The sequence below is a fragment of the Homalodisca vitripennis genome, chromosome 3 (genome assembly GCF_021130785.1).
Source record: "Homalodisca vitripennis isolate AUS2020 chromosome 3, UT_GWSS_2.1, whole genome shotgun sequence".
NCBI classification, from domain to species: Eukaryota; Metazoa; Arthropoda; class Insecta; order Hemiptera; family Cicadellidae; genus Homalodisca; species Homalodisca vitripennis.
Window position 1 is genome coordinate 132,376,753 of NC_060209.1, and position 15,748 is coordinate 132,392,500.

General features: G+C 34.9%; 1 protein-coding gene across 2 annotated transcripts in view; it reads left to right on the forward strand.

Annotated features, from left to right (window-relative positions):
• The window catches only part of LOC124357518 (paired box protein Pax-6-like), a 101,111-nt gene that overhangs the window by 78,706 nt on the left and 6,657 nt on the right, over positions 1–15,748 (forward strand). For both annotated transcript variants that reach the window (XM_046809398.1, XM_046809397.1), the window contains exons 8-10: positions 7,592–7,762; positions 11,515–11,597; positions 11,762–11,946. In XM_046809398.1, the coding sequence (XP_046665354.1) occupies positions 7,592–7,762; positions 11,515–11,597; positions 11,762–11,946 (439 nt within the window). The remainder of the gene's footprint in view (positions 1–7,591; positions 7,763–11,514; positions 11,598–11,761; positions 11,947–15,748) is intronic.

Sequence of the window (15,748 nt, forward strand, 5' to 3'; positions counted from 1 at the left end):
TATCATTGAAAGTAATTACTTATTTACTTGCTCCTCGGCACAAACAGATAGACACATTTAATGAACCCAGGCCACCATCTTCGATGAAATACAACACGACAGATAACCCGTCTTAGTTTAGACAAGCAATTAAAATTATGCAAATCCCATTTAATATGTATGAACAAACATACGAATAATTACCACTTGATCGATAAACGTTGGCAACACTGACGTAAAACAAGATGGCGACCAAGTGTCAGCTGTTCTAACCTAACCTCCAGTCAGATTACTTACAGCTAAATGGTTCCATTGCGCCTCACAAAGGCAGCGGCAGTCGTTTTCCCTTTTTTCCACAAGGGCGTCGCCCCACTCGGGACCCAACACTTATGACATAGTGATTTATAACACTTTTATTTATTTACTTTAGAAGCGCGCGCTCTTTTCACACTCGCATCTGCTTCATAATGACGCATTAGCGCGTTTAGGGTTAGCATGTCATACGTAGTTAGCCAGGTTTTGTGATTTGTGTGCAGTAGTCATGCGTCGTTGCTGAAGAGGCTGCTCGGCCCCTAAACGGTCACCGCAAATGTTACATGCACATGAATATTTATATATGTTACCTATACGGCTTTCCCATTCTGGTTCCCACAGATATATCAAATACTGGAGACGGGTATATTCTGTTAGGATGCTATGATAAAACCTATTATCTATTTCGAACATATACAGAGTCACTAACATAATATATCTACATTCACATATACTAAAGAGTCTATGTCAAAAGTAAGTCATCATTGCCGTAGACGGCTATGCTAATAGGTTTGAAATGGTATGATTATCTTGTATAAATAATCAATGAAAATACAAAATTTACTACTATAAATTATTCGTAACATTTTACGTTTTACATATACCTATTTATAGTTGTACATTACTATTTCTTTTTGTCAATTAATTAAAGTATGCAACGTAAAGTTACGAATTACATTAATTACGTTCCTACATAATTTATGATACTTCTTATTTCATGCTACTTCTTACTATGTGTAAACTATATACAGTATTGATTTGTTGGAATTGTAATTGTACTTTACACTGATGAATATAATATTGTAAACTACACAAACAAAACTTTACTCTGCCTGAATTCGTCACAACAAATGTATGTATTGTTAAATTAAATAATAAAGGAAAACGTGGGAACAGTAATGAGTTTTACAGTTTTTCTCGTGTTATTTCCACTTTTCAATTACAGTTTACTGGGTTGGAAAAACACAAAATAACCCAGTCATTGAACAGAAAAACTATTCATGGAGGTCGAGGGCAGCGTTAATTTTAAATCTGATAAGGTGGAAAAATCACACTTTTGTAGTCAGTTTCAGCATTCTTCACATAAAATTTAACAAATTAATTTTGCCCATAAATAATTACTGATTTTAATGTAATTACTGCTTGGTTAGTTTTTCACAGTCCTGAAACTAAAAGTGTCCTGATATAAATATTGCACATTAAATAATAATTTAAATACACATTATTAAAATACGTTACGATTGGGGATAGAATAAATCATGGAATAAATATGAAATTAAAGGTTTTTTAAATTTAAACTCTTTTTCATGAAGTTGCCGCTGAGATAGCCATTATGGTGTCTAAATAAATTTTACTTCCAGTTAAAAAGAGGTTTCAGGTACCTAACCACTCTAGAGATCATATACTAATATGTAATAAGCAATTAAAAAATTAAATATGTATATTATGATATAAATAAATTTATACCTGTTTCAAATTTGCTAAAATTTCTTAATGATGTTAGTGTATCGTTTTTTCTTTGTTAATTTCGAATTGAACTTTAGCAGAATGGTATTAGGGATCCTTTTTTAATTTTTTTCATTACGTTCTGTCGAGTGCCTCGATCATCTGTTGCATCAATATGACTAGTATGGGGGATTAAATTACTTTTTTCCCGGTTCCATGTTTTATTATTAGTATATTTTGCTACTTTGGCTTTACAACAGAGTTACTGTATATCCTGTATAGTTAGACTACTGTTATCGCAAGAACTGTACCAGGGTCTAAGATATGATTCAGAGCTGTCCATAACATCATCTCAGGCATTACAGCTCCACAGCCGCCCTTATACACGTTGTAGCGAGTGTTTTCATTTTGAATAGACCGAACTAAATCCCGTGTCGTGAGTTGTATTCCTCAGACGTAGTAAGATGTAGGGTCCGGTGGGATTAGGCAGTCCCGGTCCTGGTCCTGTACTGTTCCTGCAGCTGGCCCTACAATACAGGGCCTGACCCTCCAATATTGTGACAAATATCGCGATTTGCATCAGACTGCCAGCCACCGTAAAATTGTTACTGCCAACTCACAACTGTTCTCTTACAACACCTTGCCCACATGCAAGACACCTCACAATTCTAATCTTTAGGATTTTGTTGTCGACGTGTCTTATTATTTCCAATTGTGCTCAAATAATGTGTAGGCTACTCATGCGTTAAACCCGACTAGAACAAATTTATCGTGCTTATTAGTGTTCTTTGATACCCTTAATAAAATACTCCAGTAGGCATAAATATGGAAAGGATGGAACGATATTACTATACAATTGACATAGTGTCAGTAATGTACTTAACAATATAATTCACACATAACTCAATAATATAATTCAATACAACTTGTCACATATAACGTTTCATTTAATTGGCATAAGGATACGGCCAACTATAGGATATTCATTATTGATAACCAGTTATTTAGAATCGTGTACATCTTTAAAGTGTAAAAGCGTAGAGATTGGAAACCATAATAACAAGATAAATTGATTCTGTATTTGCTAATCCATAACTTGTTATATGCACTTTTCTTTTAATTGGTAATTTTGGCCAAATTTTGGATATTCATGATTGATTACCAGTTATTTACAATCGTGTACATCCTTAAAGTGTAAAAGCGAATTTTGAGAAATCCATTGAACTACAAATATTAGGCCTGCATGTTACAAATTTTGCATAATTTTAAATTTTAAGGTAGATCCTACAATCTCTGTTGTCGTTCATTTATCTTTCTAACTTTCGCTTCCAAAAGTTAATTTTATAGAGCAGAGGTTGCAAAAATAAATTTATAAATATGCATAGCCTACTTAGTGACGAATTCCTGTTCAGATCAAAATGGTATTACATGAATTGGTAATTCACATATTTGTAAATTTTCGAAACTAAACAAACCCTTATCGACCTTATCGTACTGAAATACACAACAGTTCTAAATATTTGGTATCCATTGATTAAAACTTTTGGATTTATTCTTACATCATGCGAGTTGTAATAATACTCTTCACTATAGTCATGTTGTACACAGGAGTGTGTAACGACGATTGCGGAAACTACTCTCATATCTTATATTATGACACTAACTGTAACAGACCCTTGCGGTGGATTATCCGGCATTTAAGGTATCCGGCTCGGCTGACGTCACACCAAGCCGGATAATGAAGACTGTTCATACGTTGGGTTATCACGTAGTAGAATACAGATATGTGTTATGACTGACCCAAGTATATTATTCTAGAAGTTGGAAAGTTTTGTTTCGCGTGTGTTATTCTATCCACCGCCGCGCCGTAGAGCGCCATATCGCGTGAGCGGCGCGGGGCAAGTCAAGCAAGATGCTGCCAGTTGGAACCCGCCCTAATCAACTTGTCGCGCTAACTTCTCGCTTTCACGCTTTGTTCGCTCACATCGCGTAGCACTACCTCTCACAATTATTTAAAACAAGATCTCTTCCTCCTCATTGTATTAGCCGGCTTCTCCTAGCCCTTCCTCCTGCCTCCTGCCTTTAATTGCTCAAATCGCAACTAAGAACACCTAACTCGCTTGTTGTGTTTGTACTTCTTGCAGACTTACTTGTAACCAGTGAGAAAGGCAAACTTTGTTTACCACGCGTGTGGAAAGTTTTATCCTACAAGCAATGGCTTGATAACTTTAACGCTACAGTGAGAATATAATTTAATTTGTGAATCGAGTTAAATTCGCTGACATCTAAACTATTTTTAATATTCTTTTAACAATTATTATGGAAACTTGTAGCCTATAATGTGAATATGTTTATTTTAAAATTAACTCACCAAAATCGTACAATGACATTCAACATAATAGGACATTTTTATAGAAACTTAAAATAGTACGAATTTGAAAATAACCAATCGTATTTTACATCTGAGGTACTATGATGAACGTAGATTGTTTTAGATCAGGTACTAATTATATACTTACGTCCTATACGGTACGTAAATTAATTACAAATATCTGCCTCTAATTTAATTAAATATGTTTAATTCACATTTTATTAATAAAATATTCAAAATTTGTTTAGTTTTTTGTTGCAAATCTAGAATACAAAATAGCCTATGAAAATATTTTCAAATTTTAATCTCATCATCTTCGATATTTTACAAAAAAAAGTACCTACGTCTGCCGAGCTCTATGTAACAGGACGTATTGTTACTGTCGTTACAATAAAGTGGTCCAGAGCACGTTGTTACAACACATAACTTGTATTGCTTAATCAATATTATTTCACTCGTATAAATGTTGAGCCAATACATTCTTACCTTATGAATTAGTTAAAAAATAATTAATAAATAACATCACAATTTATTAATAACGTCGCTCCTCAGCTCGCCATTTAGCCACAGACAGCTAGAGCGCCAAGTCGCGGTGTGGTCTGGTCGCTGCCCGCCGCCAGGCACGCGCAGTGGTCTGTAAACCTAACCTCATTGGTCGCTCAAGTGGCGGAAGCCATCGGAAACAAAACGACACATTGTTGGCGGCCATGTTTCCGCCTCGGCACGAGTCGCGGCCAGTTACAATTATATTGGCGATGTATGTATGACAATGACTCCAACTCGGTGTACACGAGAGATTATTGTTGGCACACCTGTACTTGTGGGGCACACTGCTGCCCTACTGGGGCAGTTCTCGCTCAAGAGTAAACGTATTCTTTGACTCTAATGTTATTGTTTGGGGTCGGTCGTTGTTTCAATGATTTCCGTTGAGTAGGATTATTGTTTCTTCTTCGAAAAAACATTTCCTATACGTAAAGTTCTTCGCTTTATAATGCCGAGTTATATTAGTTTCAGTATTATTTTAATAGGCAACTTTTGACATACTACAATTAACTATTGTGTTTTTAAATATAGGCTATAGCCTATTGTTCTTATTATGTATACACTTAATGAATATATAAGTATAATCAGTATAATTAAGTAAATAATAAAAAACGCCGTCAATACATTGTACACATGTTACGTAATTTACAATGAACTTGCCAATTAGATACAGTTTAATATTGATGGTTCCGATTAACTGTCAGTTAACAATACAATGCTCAGTATCTATTGTACAGGGTGGAGTGCGGTAATTTGCTTTTTTGCACTGCAGGCTGTGGCGGCACTGTTGGTCGAAGAGAGGGGAGAGTGAGCGTGGCTTATAGTGGCTGATGGGAGATTTGTATTCCTCCGCGTTCCAGTTGCCATCATGCAGTGGACACGAGAGGAGAGGTCGTTTTGTGTTGAAGCGTATTTTTCAAATGCCCACTCGATCATTGCAGTGCAACGTGCTTTTCGTTTACGATTCGCTGTTCCCCCACGCGGACGTGTTCCTGGTCGGCAATCAATTGTAAATTGGGTAACTGCATTCAGAACAGCAGGGAATGTGTTATGTGTACGAAGGGGACCTCAGAGAAGGATTACAACACCGGAAAACAACGATAGAGTTAGAGCAGCAGTACTGCAATCTCCAAAACGCTCTGGTCGGAAGCAATCACTTGCTCTTGGTATTTCAAGACGTTCTCTCCACCGGATTCTTCATGATGAATTAAGATTTCACCCGTATAAAATGTGCTTGGTCCATCAATTGTCGGCACGGGACTATTTGACACGGCGTACTTCTTGTGAAGACATGCTTGCAACTATACCTTGTGACACAATTGTGTTCTTTTCTGATGAGGCACATTTTCACCTCAGTGGGTGTGTTAACAAGCAAAACATGCGCTACTGGAGTGAAACAAACCCCAGAGAAGTCCACCAGAGACCTCTGCATTCGGACCACGTCACTGTGTGTGGTGCGCCATATCACGAGTAGGCATCATTGGCCCTTACTTTTTTCAGGATAACCGTCGTGCCATAACTGTGAACTCCGAACGGTACTTGACTATGATACAGGATTTTTTTCAGCCGGCTCTTGAGGCAATGCAATTAGAGGATACATGGTTCCAACAGGATGGTGCCACTGCACACACAGCGAGGGTTACCAATTGTTTGAGGCAAATGTTTCCTGGACGGCTTATCTCTTTGAGGGGTGATGTGAACTGGCCGGCACGCTCACCAGACTTAGCCCCATGCGATTTTTTTCCTTTGGGGTTACCTGAAGTCGAAGGTGGTATATCAACCGTCCCAACACCTTGGAAGACCTAAGGAACAATATTGAGGCTGAAATTGGCAGAATACCAGTCGACATGCTTGTTAGAGTTAATGAAAACTTCAGAAAACGTATATGCAGCAGTGTGTGGATGCCGAGGGTCAACATTTCCCAGATAAATTATTTACAACCATGTAATTTAAAAATTCCCTCACTGTTCAATGTAATTAAAATAAAAAATAATTTTTTTCTAAGGTTCATAATTTTTTTTATTTCATTTCCAAATCAGCAAATTACCGCGCTCCACCCTGTCAAATATAATTTTATTTTAATATTATAAAAGTATCTAAAGTTCTAAATAATTATTCTTGTGATCAGTTGATAAAGCTTTTAGGCTAAATGCAAAATATAGTATAAAGTCTACCCCTCGCGGCTTTCTATAAACTAGAGTGGAATCTTTCTGACATGAAAAATGGTCGGGACTTCCACCGCCGGGTAAGTGAAGTGACAGGACCTCCAAATTTGACTTATTCGCGTCACCTTCGTAAATTCTTCGTCGTTTCGCGACAGGCCATAAATCTCTCTGATCGAAACTGCGATAGTCTAGAATAAATTGCAAAACTTACGTAGACTTAGACCAATATTTCCCTCTGGCTGTAAAATATTAACATTTATGAGAGACACGCCGTGTTATCGTAGCCTTCCATTACGGCAAGGACCGGGGGTGGGTTGGGGTGTAGGGGGGTAGATAAGTCAGGGGGCGGGGGGTGCGTTCCGGGAGCGCTCAGGCAGAAACCTCGTGATAACAGGAGCGGAGAGACGGGGGTGGCTCGGGGGCGGTGGGGGCGGCAGTCTCGCTCTCTGTCTACATCTTTACCCTTCGTTCACTCAGTCTACAGACAGTATTGTACACGTGTTAACACTGCCTTACAAAGACATGTATAAAACACATGGTTTATTTTAACTGGGAAATTTCAACTCGGTTCTTCAAAACAATGTATTTACACTTCACGCAAAACAAATGACAGTGATTGTGTAATTGTTTTCCTGCTTTTACTAATGTCTGATGAGTTTAGATTTCTTCATTACGATTTTAAGTATGAAGGAATGTTACTGCTACCATTATTGCAACAGACTAAACTTTGAAGTTGATATTCTGATGTAAGGTAACAGACGATGGGGTGTTGCAGCGTGCGAGGTTGACGGGGTGCCCAGCGACGAAACCTGTACCTCAGGAGGTGACAACTCCAACCCCGGGTCCTGCGCTGGCGATGAAGACCAGGCGAGGCTCAGGCTGAAGAGGAAGCTCCAGAGGAACCGCACGTCCTTCACCAACGAGCAGATAGACAGCCTCGAGAAAGGTACAACAGGTGCATACCCTTCTAAATCTATCCTGTCTGTCTAGCTTAGAGTGTCTCTGGATGTTCTGTCTACTATGTAAGTTACCAACGAGCAGATAGACAGCCTCGAGAAAGGTACAACAGGTGCATACCCTTCTAAATCTATCCTGTCTGTCTAGCTTAGAGTGTCTCTGGATGTTCTGTCTTCTATGTAAGTTACGGTTTACTGAATACTATTGTAGTTTTACATTTTATAAAAATGTGCACTGAGCAGAATCGACTACTCATTGTAGCTTTCATGACGTCTGTTCGCTATAACTCTCTATGGCAAGTGTTAGTAGTTGTCTACTTAGTGGAAGGTGTGAATTTTAGTTATCCTGACATACATTTTGCGTTATGTGTAGTCACTAGTGTCTATATAGATATCTAAATTACTACACAATAGAATATGCATTTTGAGCAGACTGACAAAGCTCATAATAATCAGTTTAATTACGCATTTATCCTCAGCTTTTACTTGTTTCTTCATAGCGTCGAAAAGAGTTATAAAAAAACCATTTAAGTCACAACGACATACAAACAAAATACCCAGTGGTCCTAGTAAACCGAAATAAATCTTATACGTATTCTGTTTGTTTTTTGACAACGTTTAACGCTGTTGTGAAAACGAATAGCCTCGTACAGAATCTGATGGTGGTCATACTTTGTGACCGAATCAGATAACACATTAGCATCAAAAAAGCTTAAATGACCCTGATTTACGCTATCGAAATGTTTCATGTCTTGTTGGAGGCCGAGGCATAAATCAACTTTACTCATGTGTTATTTAAGTTACTTACTAGAACAACAGTTATATAACGAATTATGAAAGATGGTTTTTGCTATTCAAAATTTAAATGTATTTATCTTTTTAATGCAGTCAACTATATATACTTGAATTATCATCATTACCGTTTATCACAGATGACGGCAATCTTTCTAGACTAATAATAGGCATTTTTCTAGACACAAACGACTATCGAGAATATACATGGTGGATTATTTTTGACACAACTAGGGTAAAATTTATCATTTCAAGATGTTACAGGCTATTGATGAGTTATTCCACCTGGAGGCTTTCTAAAACGTGATATAATGGAATCGTTTTAGTCGAAACCAATTAAAAATTGTGCCGATGATGAAATAGCCTATTCATTTGTTTCGATAGCTTTTTTTATCAAACTACAATTCGTTTGTTCTTATAAAAATTATAATGACGAACATAACTGAAAATGAAAAATGCCACAAGAGAAATTACAGTTTTAGACAGAAGACCTAATAGGCATATCAATAGTTTTTTTACTAACTGAAAGGATACGTAGATACTGCATAAGACATTATAAAAGAGTTAAAAATGCCACACGTTTTACGGCTGATCGCGCATTGAACGCTTTCGATTGGCTAATAAGTCCGCCAATCTGAGGGCAGCGCAGCAGCACCCCTCCCCACATTCCGCTCTTTATATCAGCAATAAACAGCTGATCATCCATTGTCGGAATATCTTTATCAGCTGGCTTTATTATCAGCTGTTTTATATCCTATTACTTCGATTATTTACGAGGTTTGCCTGAGAGCAGGCGATAAGATAAGCAGCTTGTTTATTACTAGACTGTCTTGTACTGGTGCTGCAGTAACTTAATGGAGTGTCACTCTGTATTTATCATTTCCGACTTGTATACAAGCGTTAGCTGTGCTCGAATTAAATATTTTTCTTTTTACTCCTTAGAGTGCTACAATCAGTGTTTTGGTTAGTTTTGTTTTTTAATTTTTGTTTATTTTACGCTTACAGCCATATAAGACCAGAACAATTATTTATTTATTAGATAGAGGCCTCAAGAATTATTCTGACTGAGGAGTCCTTTCGTCTGTGGTTATACTTCTTCTCGTCTGTCAGTTCGTTCGTTTATTTTTCTTTTGATTACCTACATCCATCGATAAGTATGTTTACTTATTGCGTCATTTTAAAAATATTTTACTGTTTTTTTTATTCTAGACCACTATGAACAGGTGCTATGCACCTATGTGAGGAAATATTTCCACAAATATTTAGATTAGGCATACATATAAGTATTTAACTTTTTTACAATGTTATGTTTTTTTTATTGTAATTTTATATTATAAATGTAAAATTGTGCTCCTGAGATTTATACATTTTTGTAACATAATGGAAATAAAGATGCTTTTTTATTTGATTTTTTGATTTGACCATTACACGTGAACTGAATGCATTTCAAATATCTCGAAATCAGCCTCATTTCGAAATATTGAAAATGCTACAGAGCAGTTTATGAAGTTAGTTTGTGTATAGTCTATATAAGGGGGATGACTAAACTGAACGGCATGCTTTATATAAACTAAAAGTGTTATTTTCTTAAGTAATATTTCATAGAGTCATTTCATTTCATTAAAATATATTTAACTTAAAAAGTTCTGTTGTTCCATTCACAATTAATTTAAAAGCAAGTCATTCATTAAGTCATAATTTATATGTATACTGTACAAATTCATATCCTTACTTAGATTTAGCATTTTTGCTCAATTTCTGATTACAAAATTGACAAAAAATTACTACTCAAATTACTATAAATCCTTGTAAATTGTTTTTATACATTTCCGTCTTCAGAGAAGGTCCTTAAAGGAATGTGACTCCGAAAAAAGCAACCAAAAACAACTCGCACCACAGTAAAAAAACTCAAGCTGAGAAATTGCATTTTAAGTACAAAATAATCGTGTTTAAAATTTTTAGAAACTATTACAAATACAGAATTACTTTTTATGTAATATTAATTATTGGTAAATGATGGGATAAATACGTAAACAATAAAAATGGTAGCTTGCATTATAACGATTAAGAGCTTACATCTACATTGTGCTTTGACCACTTTTTATGTCCTAAGTATCAAAATATTTATAATTAAATTTAGAAATCTTTATTATTCTTTCAAAAATCTTCTTCGTGTTATTAAGCTTTAGAAACTTATCTATTAATTTATCTTTTGATATGAGACTGCCAAAACAATAATTGTGGTAGATTTAAATTTTTGTCTTTATTGGTTTATAAAATAAAAAACAAAATTCTAAAAAAATACATACATAGGCTACTATAAAAGACGGTAAACCACTACTTTCTACTCATCTTTATGTAACATTTTTCGTTTGTCTTGACCTGAAGAACAAATCTTCAAAAGATCACCAATTAGTTAATTATCTCCCATACACTAACTATTGATCCAATTATAACACTAACTCAACTCGTACTTATTAGATAACACTATGTAATATGTAATCACCATAGTATATAGTCATCAGATTACCCAATATCTCTGGGTTAGATATATATTTCCTTGACAGACCGTGCATGTGATTTATTGTATTGTTTTTATAACAGTGAAAGTATAATTTCCCCTACTGTTATACTGTAGTAAGCACTTTGGCGTGTTTACTCACTTGATATGAGGAGAATTAGCATTGTAGCCTATGTAAGGATCTTGTTTGTTTACAGCTATAGTTCTTGTAGACGATTAAAAAAATCAATATACTAGACTATTATTAAATAACAAAACTTATTTTACGGTATTTATATATTATAATAATGTTGTAAATAGAATACATTCGATATCCAGTAATTTCACTTCATATAACTTTGTGGTATCGATAAAAGTAGGCTACGAGTAGTGCAAGTCTTAAGAGATAGTATTGATGTCTAAGTCAAATGTTGATTGTTCTATGAACAGAGTTCGAGAGGACGCACTACCCGGATGTGTTCGCCAGGGAGAGGCTGGCCGCCAAGATCGGACTTCCTGAAGCCAGGATACAGGTTAGTAATCAACCCATTCAGTTTTATTTGCTAGTCCTGTAAATCCTTTACGCATTAAACTTTATTCGATTACACTCTAATTATCAAATTGAACACTGTTTACCTATCTATTTTAAACAAGTGATTGCTAAAAGATCGAATGTTCATCATCGATATTGTGGCAGGTGTGGTTCTCCAACCGCAGAGCCAAGTGGCGGCGAGAGGAGAAACTGCGGAACCAGCGTCGTGGCGCCGAGCCTTCCGCCCCCGGGGAACTGGACCGGGCGTCGCCCTCGCGGCTGGGCACCTTCAACAACTCCATGTACCCCGCACTGCCTACCCCCATCTCCATGGCCGACACCTCCTACAGGTACTGAGCTCGTACTGTACAGTGTTGTATAGGGACAACTTGTTCTACCATAGAAATATTATCCTCGCCGTAAGCAACTTCCGCTATCTTTGCCTTGGACAGATTATATTGTTTGGACAATAATAGACAAGCATATTGAATTTGAAATCTTTTTTTAGTTACTTCCAATGGGGAAAAAATTAATGCCTACTTTTGTAGTTTATGGAATCGATTTGAACGTGGTTGGTTTTAAATCCCAGAACATCAGAATCAAAATATGTAAAAAATCCTAGACAATTTTAAAGTAAGTTTTCTCAAGGAAAAACTCTTTTTAAATATTCTGTTAAATATAATTTGTGATGTTCTTCTAATAGAATAATTAGGAAACTATTTGTTTTAAAACAAACATGGGTTCTTAAGAACTGTACTAGGGGACATGATTGTAACTCCATGAAAAGGTGTTTAACTTCATGCATTTTTATAACAGTACTTTAGTCATAAATTATAGAGATGTGACTCATTTCATTTAAAGCTGCAATGAATCCTGAAAGCTGCATCCACAATTTTTTTGTTTTTCGATCATTTATAGGTTGTACAAACAGAAATCTCAAACTTCTTTTGACTTTGATCAATGTTTGATCAAAACCACAAACATCGTTTAGATATTCATAGGTATACACTAAAACGATTGGATGGTGTTTACTGTCATTACTTGATACACCTCCCACAAAGCTACAATTAATAGACTATCTTTATGGGGAAAAACTCAAGGTTACGCCCGGCTCTTAACTTTGATTTTTCAACTATCGTTTTCAACTTCAACCGCAACTTTCATGAACAATTTAATTTTATATAAGTACCTATATTACAGCACACAAACAGCAGGTTCATACCGATTTAAGTCTATGGGAGTTGCACTTTAATATACCGTGAGAGAACGCCCTGACAACAACTAGAGACGAACATACTTTAAAACTAAAACTTCATAGTTTCTACTCCGGCAATTCTAATAAGAACAATATATGAAATATTAATACCGTCTTAGTTTTTTTAGACGGTGATAGCCTACTGTCTGCCTTCCTTTACGCAACCTTTTAAACACAATCTCGTGTACAAAATGTCCTAGTTCCACGTTATCAACTTAACCAAAATGTTATTTGTAATAATTGGAATCATAGAAATTGACGTTTTTGTGAGGGAAAATTTGAAATTTACAAAATAATGCAGTTTGTAGCACAAAAATAAAATAAATCTTACACAGAAAGCGTTGGTTTACTATCATTTATCGAAATCTGACTACCGTATCATTTATCGGACTAATGCCCGATCTAAGTATCTAATCGTACATACTTTTACATGTTTATTTAAACAGTGAAAATTTCATATGGAATACACTCAACATTTTCATACAAAAAAGAAGAGACCTAATTCATCTAAATTGATTAATGAAATCCAAAAAAACTTTGCAAAATCAAATAAAACACAATTGAACCATCAATTACCATTTATTAATCAGTAATAAAAGGTATTAACAAAACAAAATATTGTGATGGGTCTTACAAAATTCAAGTAGTCCAAATTTACTTAAAACCATACAAGAAGCTAAACGTGAGTGAATAACTCCTTATAAAAATTATGTTTTACGAGTGAAATGAAATAAAGGTGTATTTCGTAATAAAGCCTTTGGACTGTTTTATTAGGATTACTCATCTTAATTATCCTTATTTGTGTTAACATAATGTTAAAAAAAAAATATTATTGATGCTTGTTTTTATGTATATTATAGGCAATTATTGTAGGCCTTCATTTGAAATCAATCAACGAACTTAAAACGGGTAAAAACGGAAGTTTTCCTAATGTCCTCCGTGACTGAATATGATTTAACATTAACCTAAACCGGTCTCACAAACATCACAAATAAGAATTGTTTAAATTGAGTATTTAAAAATAAAAGTAATTGACGTTTTACGTCAGTAATGTACTCTTTAGAAATATCAACGCCGACAAATTCAAATTTTAACACCCTGCTAGCCTGCACTGAATATAATAGATATTATAAGTATTTTTCAAATAACTTTGTAAAAAATATTCCAAAGCAATCGGGTAATATATTTCAAATACGTATAAAACCACATTTGTCAAATTTCGCGTGCAAGCAAAAGAAAACAATGTTTAACACTTTTGTTTTGTTACTCCCAGAAAGCACAAGTTAAAACTATGCTAAATGTTAGAACTATGCTATGAAGCGGTGAGTTAGAAGAGACTCGTAATTAGCGTACCGGTAACTGTTGTGACAGTACAGTAGTAGTGCAAGTGGCTGGAAGGCGGGTGTGGAAGGAAGGAAGGAAGGAAGGGTGCCAAACATCGAGGTGTGAGACCAGACCGCTGCTAATCCATAATCAATAGTGAGAGGGAACAGAGCCACACATACACATGTCCTTGATAACAGCTGATAACGCACACGCTAATTTACTCCTATACAAAAATTATACTGGTAAAGGAAAAGATATTCCAATGTCGAGAAAATTCATTGTACACGTTGTTTGAAGTCAGCATTTATATATATCTATACTAGTGAAAGAATTAATTGATTTTTGTAAGGTGACTTTAAGTATCGAGAACTACACTAGATGTGCCGTTTGTGGATTTTAAATACATCCGACTATGAGGCTTCCAAAGTTTCAATGTTCTTGTAATGAGAGTATTTTAATTCAGCTTAAAACAGCTTTTTGCTCATGTATGTTACTCTCAATCCACTAAACAACTTTAAATAAGTTTGTACCTATTTATTATGGTTAACACTCTTTTTTTATTGAAATACGATTTTACACGAAACTAATACTTTATTCCTCGTGCACTTTTCTAGGATGCAAAAGTAAACAACTGTGATTTTTTCGATTCCACAGCAAATTTTAAGCATCGCTCAACAAAATATTGCACATTGTATTTCTCAACCTGTTCTTGTTTACAATTTTCCCAGATCTACTAAAATTTTCACACATTTTTACCTTTGCCATAATCTACTATGCATTATAAATTCATTGATGAGAGTATTCAAAATGTTCTAAAAGAAATGGAATTGTGTGGGCAGTCATGGATTTGTTTTTTAACAGCGGGTAAAGTAAACCAAATCAATTGAGTATGCTCCAGGATTTCATTTTATATTTATTTACGGAAAAAACTCCATTACATAAAAGGTACAAAATTTTTATTAATGGAACAAGAATGGTACAATTATAGTGTTAGAAAAAGCATTTGTGTGCATACTAAGTAAATAGTGACAACATTGCCAATGTGATAATAGCCTAATTACAATAATAATAATAAATAATTACAATAACAACAGGTAATATAATAAATCAAAAATAGTATAGCAATATAAAACAACAATAAAAAAATATGAATAACAAGCAGTGGATAATAATAAATATGGTAAATAATATAATAATATTAAACGGCGGAGTTAAAATATAATTCCATGTTGTCCGGCAACAGATAATGTAAAATAGACCAATAGTACAATAATAATGCTGCCAGCAGTCTTTAAAAAATAAGGCAACTTATTAAATAACACTTAATATAATAAAGATGATAAATAACACTATAAAAACGATAACAGTTATAAATATTGCACGATAGATGAACAGCAACAGGTATTAATAAACAGATAAATAATTGAACAATCGGTAATAAATAAGAAAACAGAGCTTAGACAGCGATCATGAATCTTAATGATAATAAACTAATACAGCGAAGTATGGAAGGTTCCTAGAGAACGTAACGGAAGTCTTATCAACCAATCGAACGAAGTAATCTCACCAGC